The following is a 23,419-nucleotide window of genomic DNA, read 5'->3' on the forward strand; positions in this document are numbered from 1 at the left end:
TTTAGAAACCAGTGTGTTCATATTGCAAGTTCTTTCATCCATATAAGATCAATTGTTTGAATCTTTATTTATAATATTTGGCTGATGTAGTCAGTTAACTGCTCAAGCAACTCAATAGCAGCCAAGGTAAAAATCTAGTCTGAAATCTTGAAAATTGGGCTGTTTTTTGTTGCAGGTTATTAATCCATAGTATTTGGATTTCCAACTTAAAATAAGTAATGTTACTTTGAGAAGCAGTTCTGAGAAACCAAGTGATGATGTACATTAGGGATCTCAAATGCAATTGATTCTGAAGAACCTTTAATGCTGAGTTTTCAGTTTAACTTGAGTTAAACTGCCGGTAGTCAGAAAATGTTAACTGATTTTTAAACAAATCAAGCATCACATTCATTTTCAAAAGGTCTAACATTTTGGTTTTGTCATGTATTTCCTTTGAGAAAAAACCTCTTAACTCAGCAAATACCAGTGCTGGTTAAAGGTCACAGCATGCTCTTTTTCCCACATTTTGTTTACTATGAAAACTAAGTCTGAACAAATGACATCTCCTGATCTGTCTATTTAGCAGACATCTTAAAATGGGGAACAAAGAGATTTCCAAAGATTAATTTGACTTTCTCCTTCCCATTCTGCTTTAGGCAGACAGATCTTTCCTGTGGGGACATCTGTGACAGGAGGGAGGAAAAAACAAAACCCTCATGCCTGTGTTCACGGCTGAAGCTAAGTCGCAGCTTCTCGCTGTGCTCTGGCTTTGAGACAAAAAAAGAGACGGAGGGAGAAAGAGAGATTAGGAGGGGAGGAATGATGAGTAAGTGGAAAGGTTGATTAAAAAAGTGACTTTTACACGTTTGTCTCTTTTGCATTAAAATGTTGACTCCAGACTTTTCAGACTGTGCTATGAAGCAACTGTGTAATCTTTGACCGTTTCATAACTCTGGGCATGAAGGTGTAAAAACAAAGTCCTTGCAGAGTCTGTTTTCATACGGCATCAAGCCCATATCACCAGACCAATTCCTGTTCACATGCCAAGCGTGCAGTGGAGTGGAACATACAGGGCAGTGGATAGAGCAGCTGAAAATATTTGCTTGAACCTCATTCATTAGCAAAACTTAAAAAGAAAAATTAAACCTTTGTCAGGATTTTGTGCTTCTTTTTAATTATGTTTTATGGAACTTGTGCCTAGGTTGGTGTTTATGCTCCAGTTATCTAGATCTGCTTTCTTTTTCCTGAATTGCTCTCTTGAACGATCACTCCTATTTGGGTTGGTGATCATCACAGCTGCTTCCTGTATGGTGATTGTCTCTCATGAGTATTTTAAGACTTTGGTTTCTGCTTAATACATATTTGTTTTCTGTGTTTCAGTTCATTTATGTGTCATTTTTGAAAAGCTTAATTTGTTTTTTAAGATAAATTAACAAAGTATTGACTTCATCTATTTTATTTAAGTTAATAATCCTTTAAAGTCCCACTCCAACTGTATTTTTTAAAACTGTAATATCGCCCCCAGTGGTCTTTTAACTGAATATGAAGATTTTAGTAAAAATCCAAAAGCTTGTGTCATTTTTTTTCTCATATATACTTTCTGCACTTCGGCAGGAACTCATTAGAAATTCACCTCTGTGTTGTGGGAGGGACTGTTAGCGCAGAAGTAAGCCTATTTCAAAATCCCAGAATTCCTTTGTTTACACTCTCTCTTGTTAGCTCACAGCTCCTCACAACCACAAAGCTAACATTAGCGTAGCAAGATAAATAAATAAATAAAAACAATACCAAAGCTATAAAGCCGTACTCGTTTGAGACAGATCCAATGATGTCTTCATTTTCCTCATCTGAGCTTCAATCTATTTGTCTTCAAGTGGATGCTTCAGAATTGGGAGATTTTGGCCGGTCCATGGCAGTTGCTACATCACAAGCTTTTTCAAACCGTGGGTTTTCATCTGCTCCATATCCAACCCGATTTGAATAAAGAAATACTGAGAAACACTGTTTTAATCTTAAATAATTTTATATATGTCCTCATCACGGGAAAAATCCTATAAGAACATGTTAAAAACATAATTTTTATTGGAGTGGGCCCTTAAGGATCTACATTTTATGCACAAATCCTCCAAAAAAAAAAAAAAAAGACCAAAATAACTATGTCCGAAATACTTCCCTGCTCACTATATAGTGCATTCGCCATTTTATAATGCTGACTGAATGTAAAATTCCAAAATTGAGTGCCCAGAAGTCTTTGCGAAACACACTACATTGGCAATTATAGACCACAATGCATTGTGTTTGAACAATTGCTGCAAAAAAAAAAAAAGTGTTTAAATACAATTTTTTTTAACAAGCCATCTACATTTTCATCATCAAAACACAGTGGAGTCATAGACTATGTCCGAATTTCCGCCCTTATCCTTAGCTACTAAAAAAAAACTACAGTGCTCTGGATTCTAAAAGCAATTTTGACACTAGGCTGACTTTTTTTTATTTCAAGTATGATGTCACTGATTTAAGTGAAATTCTACTATCCAATTATTTTATGACATCAATTTATGACTCCAGCTCTATCAAATGGTGAATCCACTATATAATGGGCAATATCAGGGTGTCCAAAGTGAGTCCTCAAGGGCCGGTGTCCCTATGTTTTCCATCCAACCTACCACTGAAGCTTCTTATTGGCCAAGCACACCTGATCCTGGTGTGTAGTAAAGGAATTTGGACATAGTCATCGACGTCGTAAAATGCTCTCATTGGTTTGATTTTCACATTGTGAAATTGGTGACATCATACTTGCTGTTTAAAAAAAAAAGTAGTTAGCATGGCATCCAAATTGCTTTTAGATTCCAGGGCACTAGATAGTCCTGCACTATATATTTTTGTTGTAGCTAAGGATTAGGGTGGGAATTCTGATATAGTGAGGACAAACACACTATGTTTCTCCAAAAGGAAGCCACTTTCCAAAAATGTGCACAGGCTGTCTTCTGCTTTTGTACAAAAAAAACAGCCATATATCTAAAAATGTCACATTAAGATTGCAAAGTATGTTTGATTGTATGAAACATGTTGTAGGACAGATGGCTGCTTCAGCTCAAATGCTTTTTGAAGGATTTTCATGTTTCCCGATAAACCATGCGTGAGAAAAGATGCAGCTTGTTAATTTCACAACATGATCTGGTGGATTTAGCTGATCAAACTCCAAAGTAGTCTACTGCTGACGTGCATGTCATACCCGTTAGAGAGACTGGAGCAGTTCACTGTTGAGACTTTGACGTAAATCAAACGTTGTCAGATTGGTGTACAAACAAGGCCAGATATAGACGTGGGCCGGCAGGCAATGCCCCTCTAAATACTGTATCAGCAACAACCCAAAAAGAAAAAACAAAATGCACACAGAAAAAGAAACAACCAAAATAAAAATAAAAAATGCATGAAAAGAAAAGCCAAGTTCAATGACTGGGACGGCTTCGACTACATCCCACTGGCCCCTTTTGAGCTCTCCTACAGGTAGTTGCGTGATCCTACATTGTTCCTTTGGGTTGGACCTGACAAGCTGGATGACCCCGTTCACCAGGCACTTGCCCCAATACCAGGCTTGGCTCCAGAGTAGGGCCACGGTCACCCCAATCCAGGTGATGTAACAGAGTCTTTGTTTTGTCTTCTCATTAAGAGGTTCTGAACGCCTCTTTGTGTGGCTCGTCAAAAACCCTACCAGGGGCAAAAGCCCCAGGCATCTTCGCTCCTGGGATCACTCAACCTCTCAAACCCCTCCACCACGTTAAGGTGGCGATTCCTGCAGGAGCCAATTGAGGTGACTCTGGCATCTGGCCTGGACCTCCCCGTGGGGAGGTCATCCGTGCGTATTCCACTGGGCGGAGGCCCCAGGGAGGTCACACTGGAAAGACTGCGTCTGTCTGCCTGCCTGGGAACACCATGGGGGGGGTCCCCCAGAGGAGCTGGAGGAACTGGCTGGAGAGAGGTAAGTCTGGACATCTTTGCTTGGAGTTCCTGCCCCTGCAATCCGGTCCTGGATGAGCAGAAGAAGAAAAGACCAAAAAAGAAAAGACCAAAAAAAGTAAGGATGGACAGACAAACGGATAACAAAACATAAAAATTAAAAGAAATAAAAATGTAGCCTCAACTGAACACAAACTAGTGTCCTGCTTGTGCCTGTCCTAAGCCTGATAAATGCAGAAAGTGGCGTCAGGAAACACATTCAACAATAAAGTTATAAGACATATGGATACATGAAGTGATACTATGTTAGAGTGGTTTTCTAAGTACTTTAGGGACTTGGAGGGATATGACATCCCATAACTCTCATAATACTCCTGATACCTGCACCCCATGGTGCTGTATACAGAAAAAAAAGCACAAAAAAATAATGTCCATTCTGTCATGACACCAGCAACTGAGTTTTCTGGTGTATTAATGGAAAGTAGTCCTTGATTTAGAGACTAAAATGGAAATTATGAAGAGTTAACTGAGCATCATGGTGATTTTCATGCTTTTAAAAAGCTAAAGGTGGCTCTTGCTTACAATGGAACGAGAGGAGACTCTGCTGCATTAGGAGTGTGCTTCGACCCTAAAACCATCAGTTCCTGTTTCTGTTTCACAACATTTCCCTACCGCTCATCTTGCACTCTGTGTTTTTTTGGCACTCTTCAACCCAATAAAGTTTCTCTGCACCTTTTATTCACTTCATTACATTAGACTCGCACTAAGAAAAGGGGAGAACTCTCAGCCGTATACGCCCCTTCACTGACATGTTTTCTCAATAACTTGCGGCTTAGTGGAGGGATGGGTAGATGCTACACTCCCACAGAGGTGCATGAGCACACATAAACACGTGTATGCACGTTGCATAAACAGAGTATTAAACAGGTTTAGGACAACGACAACAAACTCAGTGTGGGTTTCCCCTGAGGCTTATGAGCTGGGTTTCTTAGAGATTATTGTTCCCCTCTGGCCTCGTGTTTACAACTGAGCTTGACCTTGTTGTCACATGTGTGTCATTGCTATTTATATGCCTTTGTGTGTCAATGCAGTTGTGTCAAAACACGGTGTATATTTCACAGTAACTTGGATCTCATCTCGTGAAAAAAATTGTACTAAAAAAGTTATAAACCCTTAATTGGACGCTGTTGCTGAATAACTATAATGTTCTTCTGTGTTTATGTTTAGTGTTTGACATTTCTGAGTGTAACAAAGCCCATGCAAAGTTGTGAACTTATCTTAAATCAGAGACCGTTAACAGGGTGTGTAGATCTTCAGTTAGATGCAACTCTAACAGGAAGGAACATGAAGCAATAGTTAAATATTCATTTCATGCTAAGAAATGTTGGGAAAAAACACTATTTTGAATTAGAATGATACATGTTGTAGGTAAAACTTCAAAAACTATCATTGCTCTATTATACATTTTTGAAGTGTGCTGCTTTTTCCACTGTTTATGACATTTTTTATTGAACAGAGCAAAGAAAATGGTGCATTTTATGTTTAAAATCAATAACGAAACAGTCAAATATTAGTAATAGACGTGTTTGTGTTCACAAGTCTTTATGGCTTGATTAAAGATTCCTTTCCATCCCCACCAGGTTGAAGTTTGTAACTGTTTTGGTCTGCTGCAGTGCAGCACCTACCATCATTATCCATTCTTCCCACATTCCTAACCCTTTCCCGCCACAGCCACTGTTTATCCAACCCACCAAGCACATGAGCAGCCATAATGATACTAATTGCTCAAGAGCTCCTTTCTCCTCCGAGTGTCTGCTTGTGTATTGTGCTGTGGCTTGACAGCCATCTGCGATCTCTTCTTAAATTGATCCGCACACTTCAAAGCTACAAGGGGACAGGGAAATGCACACTTCTATTCATAAATGATTTATACAGGATGGGGGGATGTTTGAGCCAAGATGTGGACCTTTTAGCCCCATGGAGATCTGGGAGAGTAAAGCAGCCATCTGATATATGACTCTGGTGCTATCTCGCTTCCCAGGGTGGAGTCAAAGAAAACACAACCAGCCCAAACTCATGTTTGACTATAGCAGGCTCATTTAAGGTTATGGCTCATTTATGCAACACCAATACGGCTACCTGGCTGCTTTAGTTTAAATCAATTAATGTTATTTGCATAAATTCACAAGAAAATAATGTATTTTACATGTCAAGGACAAAAACACTCAAAACATACATATTTTTAAATGTATAACAAAAGAGATATTCGAAAATGATTAGTTGAATTTATAATCCGATGATTGTAGGTTTTCACTGTATTTATTGACAACTCTACTTAATTTTTAAACGTGTTTTTTATGTGAACAGCTTTGAAAGAGAGTTTGCATAATACTAAAAAAAAACAACTTCTACCTGGGATTTAAATTTCTTGGAAAAATGACTTTTTGTAGTTGTTTTGCAAATGGTAAAAACAAGAGCATCTTCAGACAATCATTAACAAAATTGAACTGTTACAGCTGACTTTGGCCCTTTTTTTTAGACTGCAACACATTGCAAAACATGGCATTGCAAGCTGTTTTTTTGTCTGCATACAAAAATAAAAATAAAAAAGAGAGCAACATGCTGTGTTCTCAACAAATGCTCTGCCATCCCCAGATGGGTTTTGTGAGCGTTTAAAAGGTGGAATTACCTTTGAATAGGCCTGGATGGTGCGTTAAGATTGCAGAGAAATGAAAGAGGCACAGCACCTCTTCATGCAGGAGGTTAATGTGTGTCTGTGCTCACTTGTCAGATGTAATTGAAGGGAACAGTTTATGAAAATGAGGTGGCAGGGATGAAGCCTTTAATTAGACCAAGATCATGGACAGAAATGAAAAGAAAGCATTACTTTCTGGGCCCACAGGAAAAAGTGGAGCAGCACAAAAGTGAATTCAAGATGAACGACTTTATTATTTTTAGACATTGGTGCTGCATAAAAGTGTGGGGGTGTGTGAACTGTAGTTTAAACAGTTTATCTTGAGAGTATTCTTTGTATATAATGGTAAAAGCTCACGTAGAGAAAGAGGATGGATTGTCAGATGACAGAATTAAGAACGTGTGTGCCATCTAGTGGCATGAATGTGTATTCACATAAATCTGACCCAATGAAGGGGGTAAAATGTGCATATAAATGTAATTAAATTACTACAATTATGCCTTTTTTAAATAAACATTTATTAATGACTATAAAACTTGAGCTTTTCTTTACATAAATAAGACTTAATCTGTGTAAAATGACTATAAATTCTACATGTATTAATTATAATATAATAAATCTAGTTTAAATACTTGTAAAGTTTTTGGAATGTTTAAATTTAAGGACGTTTGAAATGTCCTTGCGTTTTAGTATCCGTAGGATGGTAAGGGATGCCCTAAGTATTGGCTTGCAGGTAAACTCAGACACCTCGGCGGATGAGCGTGTTTTGTGCCTGACAAGGCAAGCTCAGGGGTAGTTGACGTATCAAACTCAAACGGAAGTGGGAAGAAAAGCCCGCATCTTTGGATAAGTGGATCAGTCCAGCTGCTCACACGTGTTTGTGTTGATGAAGTAACTTGGAGATTAATGCTTTAAGAGAAAAAAAGCAAAGACAACCTCCGTAAAAAGGTACACATAAACGTTTGTTTATTAGCAGTTTACGAGTCGACAAATTTAGTTTGTGCTTGTAAGTTTACTACACAAATACTAACTACTAACTAGTACTTCGCAGTCCACAGTTGTTTACTAAACTAGCAGAGAAAAAGCTATGCTACACGTTACTCTAATTGCCATGATGAAATTGATAATTTGGGTTGTTAAATATAATTCAAAGAGTATACTTGGTTTTCATTCACATTACTTGGAAAAAGTCAAAGTCAAGTAACGTCAATAACTAGTTCAGGCTAATACTTCAGTAGCAATTGATTATTTTCAACCATGTTACCTTCTATTAAAAAAGAAGAGCCGGAATAACAAGTTTAACATCAGTTTACTAGTGTTTTCCCGCCTTTTCACTTTCTGTTACGTATGCAAGGCACTTTTGGTTTACCCGGAATGACCTCTCTCGGTCATTAGTTGAGTGCATCCGGGGATTTTACACACTATCTTCCAAGATTTACAGTTTTTTTTAAATAATGAAAATATTACATTGCTTTTAAATATATTTACATCTACGAAACTGTGAGTAAATGTTATACAGAAAACATTTAAAACATTAAAAAATTGCTTCAATATTTTAAAAGTGTTGTTGCATAGTACACGTTATCTTTAAAAAAGAAAAAAAAAAAGTCTGAGTTCTCGACTCCTTTCTGTTTGAAGTACCCACTATGAAGTACATTCTGGTGACTGGTGGAGTCATATCTGGGATTGGAAAGGGCATCATCGCCAGCAGTGTGGGAACAATCCTCAAGTCCTGCGGCCTTCATGTCACAGCCATCAAAATTGACCCGTACATCAACATTGATGCTGGAACGTTCTCCCCTTATGAACACGGTGAGGAAGAGCAGCTGCATTTTTGTTATACGCCTGATCTTTGAAATACATGAGTGCTTTTTTTTTTTTTTTAGGTGAAGTGTTTGTTCTCGACGATGGTGGGGAGGTGGACCTAGATTTGGGGAACTATGAGCGTTTCCTGGATATCTGTCTCATCAAGGACAACAACCTCACCACAGGGAAGATCTACCAGTCGGTGATCAACAAAGAAAGAAGAGGGGATTATCTGGGAAAAACTGTACAAGGTTAGTTATCGGTTGTGTTTATGTTGACAAGAGGTGTAACGCTTCATTGATTAAATTAATTAATCACTTTAAATCAGGGTTCCCCAAACTTTTTCTTGTGAGGGCCACATTACTGTTTTCGTCTCTGATGTCTTTCTTCTTCTTCTCTGATTTGTAGGCTAACAGAAAAAGTATAAACATCGCAGTCCGAACGTAAACGTTGAAGTTTTTCCAGAAAGCCACACATAGACAAATCTTAAATAATTAATTTATGTAATCTTCATCGAAAAAACAATACCAGTACTAAAACTTTTTTAAAAACTAGTTATATTGCATTACCTCAATAATGCTAGTGTGAATGCTGTAAGATGAATGTGGCCGCTGAAAAGGCAAATGCTGATGGCTGAAGATGCTGAAATAAATAACTAAAATCGCTGTGCTAAATTAGCCAAAAGAGCTAGCATATAGCCTTAACATAAGCTAAATGTCAAATAAGCCTAAAAAACAAAAAAAAAACAAAAAATCAAAATTAGCCAAAACAGCTAGCATGTAGCTGAAATATTAGCTAAACTCCAAATTAACAATAAATAAATAAAAACTGGTAAAATGTCTAATTTAGCATAAAACAGCTAGCATGTAGCTGAAATATTACCTAAACTCCAAATTAGCCAAAAAAAACTGAAAAAGCCCAAATTAGCCAAAACAGCTGGCATGTGGCTTAAATATTATCGAAATGCCAAATTATCTAAAAAAAAAAGGTAAAATGTGTAATTTAACCAAAACAGCGAACATATAAAATATTAGCTAACTCCAAGTTGGCCTAAAAAACTGAAAAAATCCTAAATTAGCCTAAATGGCTAGCATGTAGCTGAAATATTAGCTAACTCTAAATTAGCAATAAAAAGGCCTAAATTAGCAAAAACAGCTAGCATCTAGCTTAAATATTAGCTAAATGCCAAATTAGCTAAAAAAACTGCTTAAATGTGTAATTTAACCAAAAAAGCTAGCTTAAAGCTAAAATATTAGCTAACTCCAAGTTAGCTTAAAAAACAGAAAAAATCCAAAATTAGCCAAATTGGCTAGCATGTAGCTGAAATATTAGCAAAACCCCAAAATAGTCTAGAAATCCTTAGTAATTTCCAAAACAGCTGAAAAAGCTATTATAAAAAAGAACTGAATGAGCTAAACAGCTGAAAGAGCTTTAGAGCTATGGACGTCCAAAAAAAAACGTACGGAAGAAAAATAATAATAATAAGGAAAAAGTGAATCACTATTAAACCAGTAAATAATCTACCTTCTCCCATCATAGTTCAGAGTGCAGAAGGGTGGAATAAAAAGTCACGTTCTCTGTGTAGGTCTCGATTGGTGTTTCTGATACTGTGTGAGGGGCCGGGCCAAATGTGGAGGTGGAGGTAGTTTGGGGACCCCTGCTTTAAATAAACTAAAATCCAACTAGATCTACAGTGGGTCAAAAATGATTTAGTCAGCCACCAATTGTGCACTTCAAAAAGATGACAGAGTCCTGCAATTTTTGTCAGATGTATACCTCCACTATGAGAGACAAAATAAGAAAAAAAAGTGCAGAAAATCACATTCTCTGATTTTTAAAGAATTTTGATATTAATTGAATTGTTAAAATGAATTCTTACAACCTCAGTGTTAACCATCCATAGGAGTCTGAGGAGAGACACATCGTTAGCCAATCACAAAAACAAATATCAGTGTTGTTAAATTATTACTGCGAGTACAGTATTGTCAAATATGTTTTGTAGTTCCTTCATGATTTTTTAAAACTCTTTGTTTTCAGTGGTGCCCCACATCACAGATGCCATCCAGGACTGGGTCATGAAGCAAGCAAAGATTTCAGTAGATGATGATGGTGTGGAGCCCCAAGTGTGTGTTATCGAGGCAAGACCATTTTTTTCCTTTAATTATTCGCTGTAGCTTGTTTATTTTCCTGAGGCGTATAGAGAAATCAAGTTTTTCCAGGTAAAATTTCTATGAAACAATATATTTTTTGCCTGAAGCATATACAGCATATACAATATTTGCAGCATTCAGCACCATAAGTTACTGAACGAGAACAAATGGGGGCCTCACTAAGGCAGGGACATAAAATCTGAGAAAATAAAACAAAATTGAGAGATGTATACATGGATTTTTATAGGAGAAGCTGTAAACTACTTCCTCCAGGTTTGTTTCCTGCCACGGGGAGGGACTGGATTTAGTCGTTAAAAATATAGTAAATCTTTGTTATATATAAATATCTGCTGTTGTTTTGTATGCTCAGTTTGAATGTTTAGTCTTAAAAACTGCAGTGAAAAGCATCAGGTCCCCATAAAGCTTGTTAAATTATGATCTGCGCCTCTGGCAGGTCTGTGTATACAGTATACTTCAAACCAGCTATGACGGCTTTATGGCCCCAGTGCTCTTTCTAAGAGCCACAATCTGTAAGATGTGTGTTCTTTGAAACACTCCTGGGCCGAGCTGCTGTTTTTGTTTTGACAGCTGGGAGGAACAGTCGGGGACATCGAGAGCATGCCTTTCATCGAGGCCTTCAGGCAGTTCCAGTTCAAGGTGAAGAGGGAAAACTTCTGCAACATTCATGTCAGCTTGATACCACAGGTATGGCGCTTCTCGCTTCCCAATAATGGCTTTTTCTGCTGGGTTATTTTCCACACTGTTTCTGGCAGCTTAGAAGGCACCTGAAATTCCTGTTGTGCTTTTGCAGCCCAGTACTACCGGGGAGCATAAAACCAAACCAACCCAGAACAGCGTTCGCGAGCTGAGGGGTCTGGGCCTGTCTCCGGATTTGGTGAGTCAGCTGGATGTTGCTTTGGTGTCACCTCTATGGTTATCTGGTCACAGGATCATAACACAATCATTTTGGGTCACAACAGACTTGGAGCTTACATGGCTGCTGGAAAAACTCCAGTCCTTCAGAGTTTGTGTTGCTTTTATTTTTTTCAGCAGGAATCTTTGTTTCTCAACTCATCAGTTTTGAAAAATACGGGATCAGAAACTAAGATTTGATAAAGACTCACTCTGGTCATCTTTTGATCTATTTACAAAGCGTTCCTAGGGGTCTTTTAATGATGATTTTGTTGATTTTATTGAGAATGTAGTTTCTGCAGAGCAGCCAGGGCCGACCCTAGGGCGCCATCTGCTGGAGGGGGCCCCCAATTCCAAGTATTATATGTTTTGTTTGTTTTTTTTACAGTTTGACACACCACTCATTTCATGTAAAAATAAAAAAGTAATAATAAAAAAATAACTCAAAAGTTTGACATAATCAATAACTTTGCCTGATGCTGCTGCTGTCTAAGCTAGGTGGTGGTGGTGCTGCTGCTCCTAGTGCTTCTTTAAAACTTTAAGGATAAAAAAAGGACCAAAACAGGCCCTCAGCGACAGCTTCCCCAAAATATGGCCTGCGGGCAAAATACGGCTCGGGCCTCCAAACACAATGACCACTGCTATTTTTAATTATTTATTGCAGTTACATGAACTAAAAAATCCATTAAACTTAAAAAGCTAATTAAATAAAGCTGTTTTATCCTTTCAAATGACATTAACACAAAGGAAAATAATGATAAAATCCTTGAATCAGAGGGTTAAAAGGACGCATGCTTACATAACAAGCTGGTTCTGCCTGTGTCTGCTTTCCTAATAAGAGCAGTTATTGATAAGAATTCAAACTATTGCTTTGAGGCTGTTTGTCTGCTCCCTGCTATTGACATTTCACTGAGCCTTTAGTTCCCCAAAGAGTGTAAATTTAAATATATATATTTGTTTTGTTGCAAGTCATTCCAGGTTTTTATGAGCAGAAAGATTTGCTAACAGTGCTAATATTTCATGTTTTGTAGATGTTTACTTAACAATATGTAAAGAATTATTCTGTAAATCAGATTATGCACCACCGTTCAGAATAAGCGCGGCCCAGAGCACTTCTAGTAACTGATGTGTCGATTAGTTGGTAATTCCGTCATGAATCAGTGAAGCAGACAGTACACTGAATTGGACAAAACGAGTAAGAAAGAAAAACCAAACCTGTTCTTTAACATCATTTTAGTTTTTATTAATCTTGTTTTGCAGATTATGTGTCGTTGCTCTGCAGCCCTTGATTCATCTGTCAAAGAGAAAATCTCCATGTTTTGTCACGTGAAGCCCACACAGGTGAAGTATTAAGATTTTTATTATTATTATTTTAGAGCAGGAGTCCAAAACCTTGAATGCTGAAAAAAACATTTGATCCAGTTTCTTACCCAGTGAAAGCGGCAAACTCCTGCCTTACTGTAAATATATTTATATTTAAGTGGTTTTTCTTGAATTATAACAGTGTTTTCTTTTCTACATCTATAAAAATAAATTCATTTACTTTGACTGCTGCATATATACAATCCTTTCAAAATAAAACACATCCTGTTTCGATTAAGAATTTGTTGCTACTTGAATTAAAACTAATAAAATCAAGATAAAAATGACATTTTCTGTCATTTCATCCTATTTCTCATTTTACTGTCAAATAAAAACATAAAAAAATTGGTGTAAAATCCATTTAAAAAATCAATACATTTAAATGCAAATATATACTTAAGTATTTTGTCTCAGAACAACAACTAGATACTGTTGTGCTGCTGAAGATAAAGATATGTGTTTCAACATAATAATAATAATAATTAACTACTCTGGTGGAATTTTACTATCATTCTATTAGTTATCTGACATGTTAAAGATCTAAATAGGAAAACAAAAAATTCTTTCATTGCCACAAAAAAAAAGTTTAATTTTTTTGTTCCTTATTGTCTGGTTAAAGGGAAAAATCCTGCCACACTATAATACTGCTAAATAATGACCTTTTTGATCTTGCTTTTTCAATCTCTTTTCGTACCAAATTGATAATAAACTGCGGTCCGTTTGACAAAATGATTGTAGTGTTTTACATGATGATAGATTTTTTGATTATGCAGTTTTTAGTTAAGAACAAACGGAGGGAAATTGAAGGAGCCTGCAGCACAATCAGGAGAATCCAGGCTAAATCAAAATGAGTCATTTTAAATAAGTGAACTCTGTCTTGATTATTACCTTAAATAATCACAATAGCTGTTAGATTGGGTTGAAGAAATTGCAGTCTCTTACAGAATTTCTTAATCCTCAAGATAAACGGAGTCTTCAGGTATTTTGAGGCTGTAATTTCTCTATTGATCATGTTTCCTGCAGGTCATCTGTGTCCACGACGTGTCCTCCCTTTATAAAGTGCCTCTGCTGCTGGAGGCCCAGGGTGTTGTAGATTACCTGTGCCGGCGGCTGAACCTGCCTGTGGAAATGAGAGCCGGAAAGATGCTCACAAAATGGAAAGAGATGGCCGACAGGTGAGGAGGTTTGTCTTGACAGCTTCCCTTTTCAAATTGGACTGACACAAACCTCGGCTGCAGGACACTTAATGCAGCCCCCGTCACCGCTGGCAGCTGCTACAAACCGGAGTGTCAAAAAGACATGTCCCTCTGTCACTGCATCCTGCATCGGGGTCAGTGCTGTGAATTATTGAACTCTCTGTTTCAGATCCGACCGCCTCTTGGAGCAGGTCTCCATAGCTCTGGTGGGAAAATACACAAAGTTATCCGATTCCTACACGTCTGTTATTAAAGCCTTGGAGCACTCGGCCCTCGCCATTAATCACAAGCTAGAAGTCAAGGTATTCCAACTTTCTTTTTCTTTGTGTTTTTCAAAAGAAAGAGTGAGTGACACCTTTAACAGAAAGTATCATTCTTGACTGTCTTTCCATTGTTCGTCACTGCAGTACATCGACTCTGCAGACTTGGAAAGCACAACACTGCAGGAGGAGCCAGTGAAATACCACGAGGCCTGGCAGAAACTCTGCAGTTCTCAGTACGTGAGCAAAACTGGTACAAAGATTTCAAAAGGATTAGAGGATCTCAACAATTTTACAGCAGCCGTGAATGCAAATCATCATTAGCTGTGTTTGTATTCTGCACCATTATGCAAATCAATTCTTTAAAAAAAATCATATAATGGGATTTCCTGGATTTTTTTTCCATCTCTCACAGTTGAACTATAATAATCATTACAGATCTCATTTGTTTTTAGTGGGATAACTTGCAGAACATTTGGCTGACATATATGTTTTTAAAAATAGGAGCACTAGTAAACCAAACAAGACATCAACATTTTATAAATTAAAACTGAAAACAGTTTCATTTAAAGAAAAACAGCAGCAAAGAAAGTAGAACTAGAAAAAAGAAATCTAAGGAGTTGTATGTTGTCAAATATTGTTTTTACATTGCAATACTTGAACTTTAAAATGTTGTTATAATAAATAGTATTATTTCTATCATCTCCCATTCAATTGTTTCCACTTCATTCTATTTATTCATTCAAGTATTTTGTTTTAAAGTCTTGCAGTCGTCTTGTGTTTCGAAGATTTTTCAATAAAATATTGATGAGGTAAAGATGTGACTGTATTTCCATTGTGTGGTTTGTGTGGAACAGTGGGGTGTTGGTACCTGGAGGGTTTGGAGTCAGGGGGACGGAAGGGAAGATGATGGCTATCAGCTGGGCCAGGAAGCAAAACAAGCCATTTCTAGGTGAGAAACGTTTAGCATTTGTTTGTTTTTCTGAACAGTTATTAGAACAAAGATAATATTGGAGAACAAATAAATTCTGAGTTTTGTTTTCCTTTTCATGGACTCTCGATATATTAGTTTATCTGTAATGTTTGACCATTTGTGTGTCTAAAAGTATAGTCATTCTAATTCTTCAGATCTCTAGGATTAATCAGAACAGTGAAATACACATTCTGTCAACAAAATATTGACTGTTTCTGATAAGTTCAGTGAAAACAAGTTTTTGGATTATTTTGTAGTAAATTGGATGATGAATTTCTGTGTTTCCTCTTTATTTTCTCTATTTTAATTAGGAAAGATGGTTGTGTCTTCTGACAGCTTTCATGTGATACAAGAAAAGAGCTGCTTTTATTATAAATACCCTTCTGTGAGTCTTTATCAAATCATCATAAACTCTGTTCTTGTTGTGTGTAGGGGTGTGTTTGGGCATGCAGCTGGCGGTCTGCGAGTTCGCCCGCAACGTTCTGGAATGGAAGGGTAAGTAAAGCATTGTGCATTTCCAACAGAGCTTCTGCATGAAATAAATGGTCCCAAGCCGTTCCCACGCAAGTTTAGACGAGTTTTCATTTTTGCTTTGCAGATGCAAACTCCACAGAATTTAACCCAGAAACTGAACACCCTGTGGTGAGTCCAGTGTTTCTCTCCCATGTTCTTATTGCTTTCCATCAGCAGGACTTTCATTTTTATTTTTTAACAGGTGGTTGACATGCCAGAGCACAACCCGGGGCAGATGGGCGGGACTATGAGATTGGGGAAAAGGCGGACCATTTTTGGGTCCAGCAGCAGCGTACTGAGTAGGTGTTGGAAATGAGGACGAAGGGCTGCACCTTTACCTTCATTCAAGTCTCAGTGTTTGACTGATCTGTTTCAGGGAAACTCTATGGAGATGTTGAATATGTTGAAGAGAGGCACAGACACAGATTTGAGGTAATTTTGGGTCTAGTAGTACCAAGTATTATTATAGAAAACTATTTTATAGTGAATACATGTTACTAGGGCTAGGTTTTAAAAATATTTTTTTTCTTTAATCAAATCCAATAATAATTTTTCCCTAAAGTAGTTTAAGTAACTAATATTTAATAAAAAAAAACTCCTTTCAATTAGTTTTTATTTAAAAAAATTTTGGTTTAAATGTTGAAAATTCCACCTTTGTGCTGTTTTTACCACCAGTTGTGTGAAAAGTGTTTTTCCTAACCAAAAACAATCAGTTTTGATTGTAAATTCTTAAAAAGAAATGCCGTCTGAGCTCACAAATTTAAGAAGCTGAAAAAGTGGCCTGTCCGTTTTGTTTTTAATTTTATTTATCATAACGAGAGCCATTATCTTGTTATCAAGAGAAAACAAAATTAGTTTTCTCTTGATAAGAAGAAAAAGAACAATATACTGTAGTGTCCGTCTCTCCCTTTCCTGCACTGAGATGTTGAGGCTTTACATGATATAAGTCTTTATTTTGTGGTTAACAACAAAAACAGCAGAAGAAAACACTCCACAAAAGTTGTTTTTTAGTCTATTTTTTATTTTATTTGTTAATAAACAAACAGTTTATCAAATGTCAAACACCAGAATAACAGATCCATTTATAATTGATCGTTGTCATTTTTTTCTATAAAAAACTGCTCTATATAAAGTAAAACGTATTGTATCAGACTGAGTTGGGCTGAGTGGATGTTTGGGTTCACTAATGTCCGGAGCTCATTGAACGCACCATCCGGAGATGCTCGCCTGCTCTGGGTTTTGCCATTAAACCTGTTTTTTGGAGAAGAAACGAAGGCATTTGGTGAGCGAAGATTCACCAATAAATCAAAAATAGACTAAAGAAACAACTTTTAACGAGTGTTTTCTTCTGCTGTTTTTGTTGTTAACCACAAAATAAAGAGACATAAATCAGGTAAAGCCTCAACACTTCAGTGCGGTAAAGGGAGAGACGGACGCTGCTGTATATTCTTCATAATCTCGCTATCACAAGAAAACAAATTTCATTTTATCGTGATAACGAGATAGTGGATCTCATGAGAAAACAATCACAAAATTAAAATTAAATCAATTGATAATTTTGGCAGTAACACACATCCCTGCTTGTTACTGAGGTGCTAAAATAAAACTTCATCCATAGAAAAAGAAAAATCATTGTTATACAAAAAAAAAAATCTTGAAATCTCAAAGACACAAAACATTCTCCTCAAGATTATCTGGAGATATGTTGATGAAATTTAAGGAAAAAGCTAAAAAAGTGAATACTTAGAAAGTAAATGTATGGCTAAGAAACAATTTGAAGCATTTTATAGTTAAAGATTACGTGTCGATAATGCTAGACTGATGTATTTAATTATGATTGCTGAAGCAATAAAGTCATTTGATTGAATCTCATTTGAGGTGAATCCGGAGCTGAAGAATCACTTTGAGAAAAAAGGACTCCAGTTTGTTGGTCAAGACGTTGAAGGACAGAGAATGGAGATCATAGAGCTGAAGGGTGAGCGCTCTCTGAAAAGCACAGAGCTGATAACCTGTGGCTTTAAGGGAAACGGAGTATTTTTTATGTTTGTTCCAGATCACTGTTACTTTGTTGGAGTGCAGTATCATCCAGAGTTCACCTCCAGGCCCATAAAGCCTTCTCCTCCTTACTTTGGTCTTCTGCTGGCCGCTGCAGGGAAACTCCAGAGCTACTTATCCAGAGGCTGTCTCCTTTCTCAGAGGTAAACATCTGGAAATCAATTAGTTACCAACCACGAATGAACAACTGATGCTTGTTGCTAAAGCTGGAAACGTTGTAGAAAAATATACAGCACAAATTAACAGGCATCTTGAAGCCATAAAAAAGTAATCTATATAATCTAAGGAGTTTAGACAGGTTCCTTCTGGGTCTTAAAAGCATTGAATTTAAGAATAAGACAACAATACCAAAAAAAAAAAAGCCTTTAAAAAGTCTTGGATTTTGATATCTTAGCCTTAAAACTTGTGCTGCTTGAAACTTCCTAGTTTTTTTTTCAAAATGTACATTTTTCAACCAAGATTAATTTTTTTTTATCAAATGATGTAAAAAAAAAAAGCCTTTAAAAAGTCTTGAATTTTGATATCTGGGCCTTAAAACTTGTGCTGCATGAAACTTCCTTGTTTTTTTTCAAAATGTACGTTTTTCAACCAAGATTTTTATTTTTTTTATTTTTTATTTTTTTTATCTAATGATGAAAAAAAAAACAGCGGGAGGATCATCAATACGCTGAATGCCCTTCGAAAGAAGACCTCTAAAGCCTCATAGCACAGACCACAAACAAGAAGATAATAAGATACAGTTTTGATTTTAAAATGGGATAAATGAATAAAATAGGGAAATTATGTTTACAATTTAAAATGGACTGAGAAATTACTATATATTTTTTTTACATATATGGCCTTTAAAACATCTTTAAAAGTCTTACATTTAGTTTAAATACACTTCTAAGAACCTGGTTAGAACAGAACAGACATGAAAGCTTTAAATCCAACAGAAATAATCTCAAAGATCTTCAGATAAACAACAACAAAAAGAAAAGAGCAGCCTGTCTAAATAGATAATTACTTAAATTTGAAAGTTCTACCTGCCAACAAAGATGTTAACATTATTGTTTAATTTGAATTAAAATGCTGGCTGTGTAAGAGTTGATATGTACTATTATCGCTTTTATCCAACCACAGACGCATATGTCACAGTGTAGTGCATTTTTACAATAAACACGGTGAAATGATGTTCTTTGGCTTAATGAACTTAAACATTTAAAATTCTCTGGTGTTTCTGGGTTAAGATTTTGTTCTTACTTGGATCTATGTATTTGTAATTTCAGGGACACTTACAGCGATCGCAGCAGCTCTCCTGACATGGAAGTCTTGGATTTAAGTTCCCCTCTTTGTAACTGTGTCACTCTTGTAGTTAAAGACCCTCTCCAATGAAACTGGTGTTTTTAACATGTTATCGTAGCGTTTTTCTCATAACGGAGGACATATATCAAATAATTTAAGGTTACAACCGCATTTCTGAGTGTTTCTGTATTCAAATCCTTTCGGATCAGGAGCAGATGAAATTCTGCGGCGTGAAAAAGCTCAGGTTCCTGATGTTGGAAGTGTAGTGGGCGGGGCTAAAGCCTCCTTGCTCCGCTCCAATTCTAAATCCTCTACTTGTAGACAGATGGATCCATTCATGTTTTCATTTTCCTCATCTGAGCTGACATGTGGCTCTAAACTCTACGGCTGGATGGCACCAATATTGCTCGCCTTTTTTTTTTTTTTTTTTTTTACCAAGCTAATGTTAGCTTAGGCTTGTGAGGTTAGAGTGTAAACAAAGGAATGCTGGGAAATTAGCACAGCTAACTTCCGCACACAAAACAGAATCGAATTTCCAGTGAGTTCCTGCTGTTCTGCAGAAAATATGTCTGAAAAACTTTAGTTTTAGTTAAATAGTACTTTAAAGACTGCTTTTCTTTTGTGCCGTTTTAATATGAAATTGTGTTTTTATATTTGTATACTACAACTTAAGGTTTTAACAAACTTAATAAAAAAGTTACAAGAACTGTAAGCGTGTTTTTAAATTTGAAATTGTTGGAAAAGGGGTGTGGATAATGAATGCATCACGAAGCAGAAGATGACTTTAAAGATCTACTCTGATGAAAACTGTTTTTGTCACATTTTTCTGATGATGGAGGACATATAAGGTAAATTAAGCTCTAAATTGCATTTAAATATTTTTTTAATCAAATCGTGAGTCTGGATCAACCAAAAAAAGTTGTATTAGTGATGTAGAAAATAAACTAAGCAGGCTACAGGATAATCCTAATTAAAAGACAACAGGAAACAGTTTTACAATAGATTAAAAGATGATTTAAAGTGGGACTTTATTTGGATTTCAGTCACATTTTTGTTGCTTTATAAAGTTCCTTCTCAATATGTTCCCTATAACACCAGTTTTGAGACTTGTGACCTCTTTTTCCTACCCGTAAATCTGTATTAGTAATCTCTTGACATATAACGCCGTCACCCTGAACCTCCTGAAGAAACAAACTGTGCTGATGCAAAGTCATCTGACAATCAGCCAACTTGAAATGACCGCTGAGTCAACAACTGAGGCAGATGGGCAAACAGTTTGGCGTCTGCAAACCGATATTGCAAAAGTAAAAGAATTATCCCTGAAGTTTAAAAGGGATCAAACATCCATTCAGCATTTTCGTTCTTTCACAATTAAAGCACCATTTATTTACTTAGTTTTCTAGAAGTTGAATGTCATTTTTTGCATGCTTAAAGAGAGTTTTGCTCTAACAATGCTGCATTAAGAATTGTTTCATTTCTAAAAATAAACACAAATGCAGCTTCCCAAAGGAGACTTCTGTTTACATCCGGAGTGTTTCCCAGAGACAATTTCTTATCAACTTCCCCTTTTGGCAACAGTGTCCACTCCACAAATGGTCATAAAGTTACTTCATTTCTAACTTTAGCTATAATTTAAAGCATACATATGACAGCAGGAAACTGTACTTTGCCTTGATATTTAGTCAGATATTGCAACCACTTCCTCCTAACGTCCCTCCCTTTCCATAACAGCCCTCCCTTTGTCCTGGCGTCCTGGCCCCTCCTTTTGTCAAGTCTCCACAGGCAAACTTCTCAAGTCCACGCCCCTGCACGGCAGCACTCCAACACATGCTTCCAGTAGCAGCGATGATCAGCTGCTCCGACCTGTGGGGGAACTGGGATCGAGAGACATTTTTCCACACACCTGCTCGTGAGAGGGACTGGATAAGTCATGGAGATGAGCCGGAGAAGTGTGGAATCCATAGCGTTCTGACATGGCTCTGACCACAGACTACCACTGCGAGATCAACAGGGAGTGGCTGTTAAGTTGTTTCACAATATCTGCAGCATCAGAGGTGAGGAGTCAGCTGATGGGAAGCGGATTATTTACATCTCCTTCTAGCTTATCTTATCTTTCCCAATTTTCATCTCCCAGAATTCCTTGTTTTCCTCTGGTCTTTTGCCCAGCTACAATGGACCTGACGTTGTGGCAGTACCAGTTCCGGATCATCATGCTGGGGGACTCCACCGTGGGGAAGTCTTCTCTGCTGAAGCGCTACACTGAGGACTTGTTCCTGGAGTCCATCAACCAAACTGTAGGTGTGGACTTCTATGTCAGCTTCCTGGAGGTGGAGCCGGGGGTGCGTGTCAAGCTGCAGTTTTGGGACACGGCCGGGCAGGAGAGGTTCAGGTGAGCCCCCTGAGATCTGCTCCGTCAGAAGTAAAGAAACTCGCTCACACTCATCTAGTCTGAGGTGTGAGCCACAAAGATCAATGGTTCATAAAGGCAGTTTGCTGACAGTCTGCATAATAAATGACAAACCTAAGGTTTAATTCTGCCTCTACGTTAATTATTTCAGTCGTCCGGCTGAATAAACTGTGGCAAACTGTTTACCTCAGCTCCATTTTCTATGGAGTCAGCTGAAAGCTCGGAGAAGTTTGTTTTTAGTTATGAAGTATTGTTGTGGAGCAGCTTGTTTACATCCTCCCGCTCTATAGCAGCAGTGTCTGCTGACACAACTTGATTAAACACGCTCATTATCAGCGTCTTAAAGACAAAGATTCTTTGTTAATCTGCTTCTCCAAAGGAATCGAACTCACACAGAGAAAGGACAAAAAGGTTCTGTCAAAGTCTGAACTCCCGTTGGGCTTTGTGAAGGATTAAACGTGTTGAAATCTAAACCTCTCTCCTCAGGTCAGTGACACGCTCCTACTACCGCAACTCCGTCGGAGGCCTGCTGGTGTTCGACATGACCAACCGAGACTCCTTTGACCACATCAAAGAGTGGCACGACGAGGTGTGCGAGCGAGTGCAGCCGCACAAGGTTCTGTTCGTCCTGGTGGGCCAGAAGAGCGACAGGGACGCCGACGGCGAGAGGGCGGTGAGCCGCGTGGAGGCCGAGAAACTGGCCGGACAGCTCGGGCTGCCCTACGTGGAGGCCTCGGCGAAGACTGGCCACAACGTCAGGGAGTGCTTTGAGCTCCTCACCCGACGGGTTTATCAGGGTCTGCTGAGCGGCGAGGTCGAGCTGCAGGAGGGCTGGGATGGCGTTAAGTGTGCCGCCCCGCAGGCACTGCAGCTCCAAAAGGCCAGCAGTTCTCAAGCCAGCGCGGCTTCAAAGAAAAAGAAATGTTGTGAGTAAATGCTGGACGGACAACAAGCACTCTCAAAGGAGGAGGGGAAACTTATGGCTGGGATGTTCACTAAAATGTTGTTTTTTTGCCTATGAAAGTAAGCCGGTACCATGAGACGAACGGATCCATAACAAATAAAAACTTTTGTGGTGGCATTTTCTCTTTTGAGATTGTTTGTTTCTATAAGGGATCAATGTTTGACCTCATCTTTTAAGCAATAATACTATAGTTTTACCGTCTTTCTGCAGTGGAAAAAGTCAAAGTTGGTCTAAAAGCCTCAAATCTGCATGTAAGGCAGACTTTTGGTTTTAAAGTTAATCCATTTGTGCAATGTGTACGGCCAATCACGCCCATGTCCCGATGATGTCATTACCCAGGAGTTCTTTAGCAAAAGGAAAGATTTTAAAAACAATCTGTATCTTTTGTGTTTATCAAGCTGTTACTAAAAATTAGGACTGTTGCAAACACTTTTCATTTAGAGAAAGAGAATAACCTTATGGGTTCATGCACTGAGAGGTCATAACATGTATTTTACTATGTCCAACATTAAGTTAATTCTCTCTTTTTTTTTACTTTTCTGCTACAAATGTGGTTTATTCTTGTCAATAATGATAATAATAATAAAAAGTTTATAAAATGACTGCATTCTTTCAATTATGATTTTATCTAAAATTGCAATAAATACTTCAAGCTTTTCAAGCCTTTAATGCACAAAGTCAAGGCCCGGGGGCCGGATCCGGCCCTCCAGATCCTCTTATTTTATTGTTATTAATGGCCCGATGTTATCTTGCGCTTGTATATTTTTATGGAGAGTAAAAATTGAGTTATTTAAGTTTAAGTTGATTTATTGTAGAATATTTCTGCCTTTTCATTCTTCATAGTTATGTTAAAAAGTTATGGTATTAAAGTTTAAAAATCAGCTTTCTGCTAGCTTTTTTTAA

The 23,419-nt window shown here is 37.5% G+C and overlaps 2 protein-coding genes across 3 annotated transcripts; both read left to right on the forward strand.

Moving 5' to 3' along the window:
• Window positions 1–7,404: 7,404 nt before the first annotated feature.
• Window positions 7,405–19,857, forward strand: LOC112144066 (CTP synthase 1). The gene is made up of 18 exons (XM_024268382.2): window positions 7,405–7,582; window positions 8,273–8,446; window positions 8,521–8,691; window positions 10,478–10,578; window positions 11,179–11,295; window positions 11,402–11,485; window positions 12,763–12,843; window positions 13,888–14,039; window positions 14,230–14,362; window positions 14,468–14,556; window positions 15,178–15,272; window positions 15,726–15,788; window positions 15,892–15,935; window positions 16,009–16,105; window positions 16,183–16,238; window positions 17,685–17,781; window positions 17,860–18,004; window positions 19,130–19,857. The coding sequence occupies exons 2-18, from the start codon at window positions 8,281–8,283 to the stop codon at window positions 19,233–19,235; spliced, it is 1,797 nt and encodes a 598-aa protein (XP_024124150.1). The 5' UTR covers window positions 7,405–7,582; window positions 8,273–8,280; the 3' UTR covers window positions 19,236–19,857.
• Window positions 19,858–20,151: 294 nt separating this feature from the next.
• On the forward strand, window positions 20,152–22,633 carry rab42b (RAB42, member RAS oncogene family). Of its 2 annotated transcripts, none has more exons than XM_024266957.2 (3): window positions 20,152–21,199; window positions 21,312–21,534; window positions 22,039–22,633. In XM_024266957.2, the coding sequence occupies exons 2-3, from the start codon at window positions 21,317–21,319 to the stop codon at window positions 22,484–22,486; spliced, it is 666 nt and encodes a 221-aa protein (XP_024122725.1). In that variant the 5' UTR covers window positions 20,152–21,199; window positions 21,312–21,316; the 3' UTR covers window positions 22,487–22,633. The 2 variants fall into 2 exon arrangements, with proteins under 2 accessions (XP_024122725.1, XP_024122724.1); XM_024266956.2 differs by having other exon boundaries at window positions 20,153–21,199; window positions 21,280–21,534.
• Window positions 22,634–23,419: the final 786 nt, after the last annotated feature.

Source organism: Oryzias melastigma, linkage group LG16 (assembly GCF_002922805.2).
Source record: "Oryzias melastigma strain HK-1 linkage group LG16, ASM292280v2, whole genome shotgun sequence".
In the NCBI taxonomy this organism is placed as follows: Eukaryota; Metazoa; Chordata; class Actinopteri; order Beloniformes; family Adrianichthyidae; genus Oryzias; species Oryzias melastigma.

Coding starts and splice junctions, on each gene's coding strand:
- LOC112144066 (XM_024268382.2), top strand. CDS start 8,281: ATGAAGTACATTCTGGTGACTGGTGGAGTCATATCTGGGATTGGAAAG. Junction 8,692..10,477: donor TCTGGGAAAAACTGTACAAG/GTTAGTTATCGG, acceptor CTTTGTTTTCAG/TGGTGCCCCACATCACAGAT. Junction 16,106..16,182: donor GTCCAGCAGCAGCGTACTGA/GTAGGTGTTGGA, acceptor GATCTGTTTCAG/GGAAACTCTATGGAGATGTT.
- rab42b (XM_024266957.2), top strand. CDS start 21,317: ATGGACCTGACGTTGTGGCAGTACCAGTTCCGGATCATCATGCTGGGG. Junction 21,535..22,038: donor GCCGGGCAGGAGAGGTTCAG/GTGAGCCCCCTG, acceptor CTCTCTCCTCAG/GTCAGTGACACGCTCCTACT.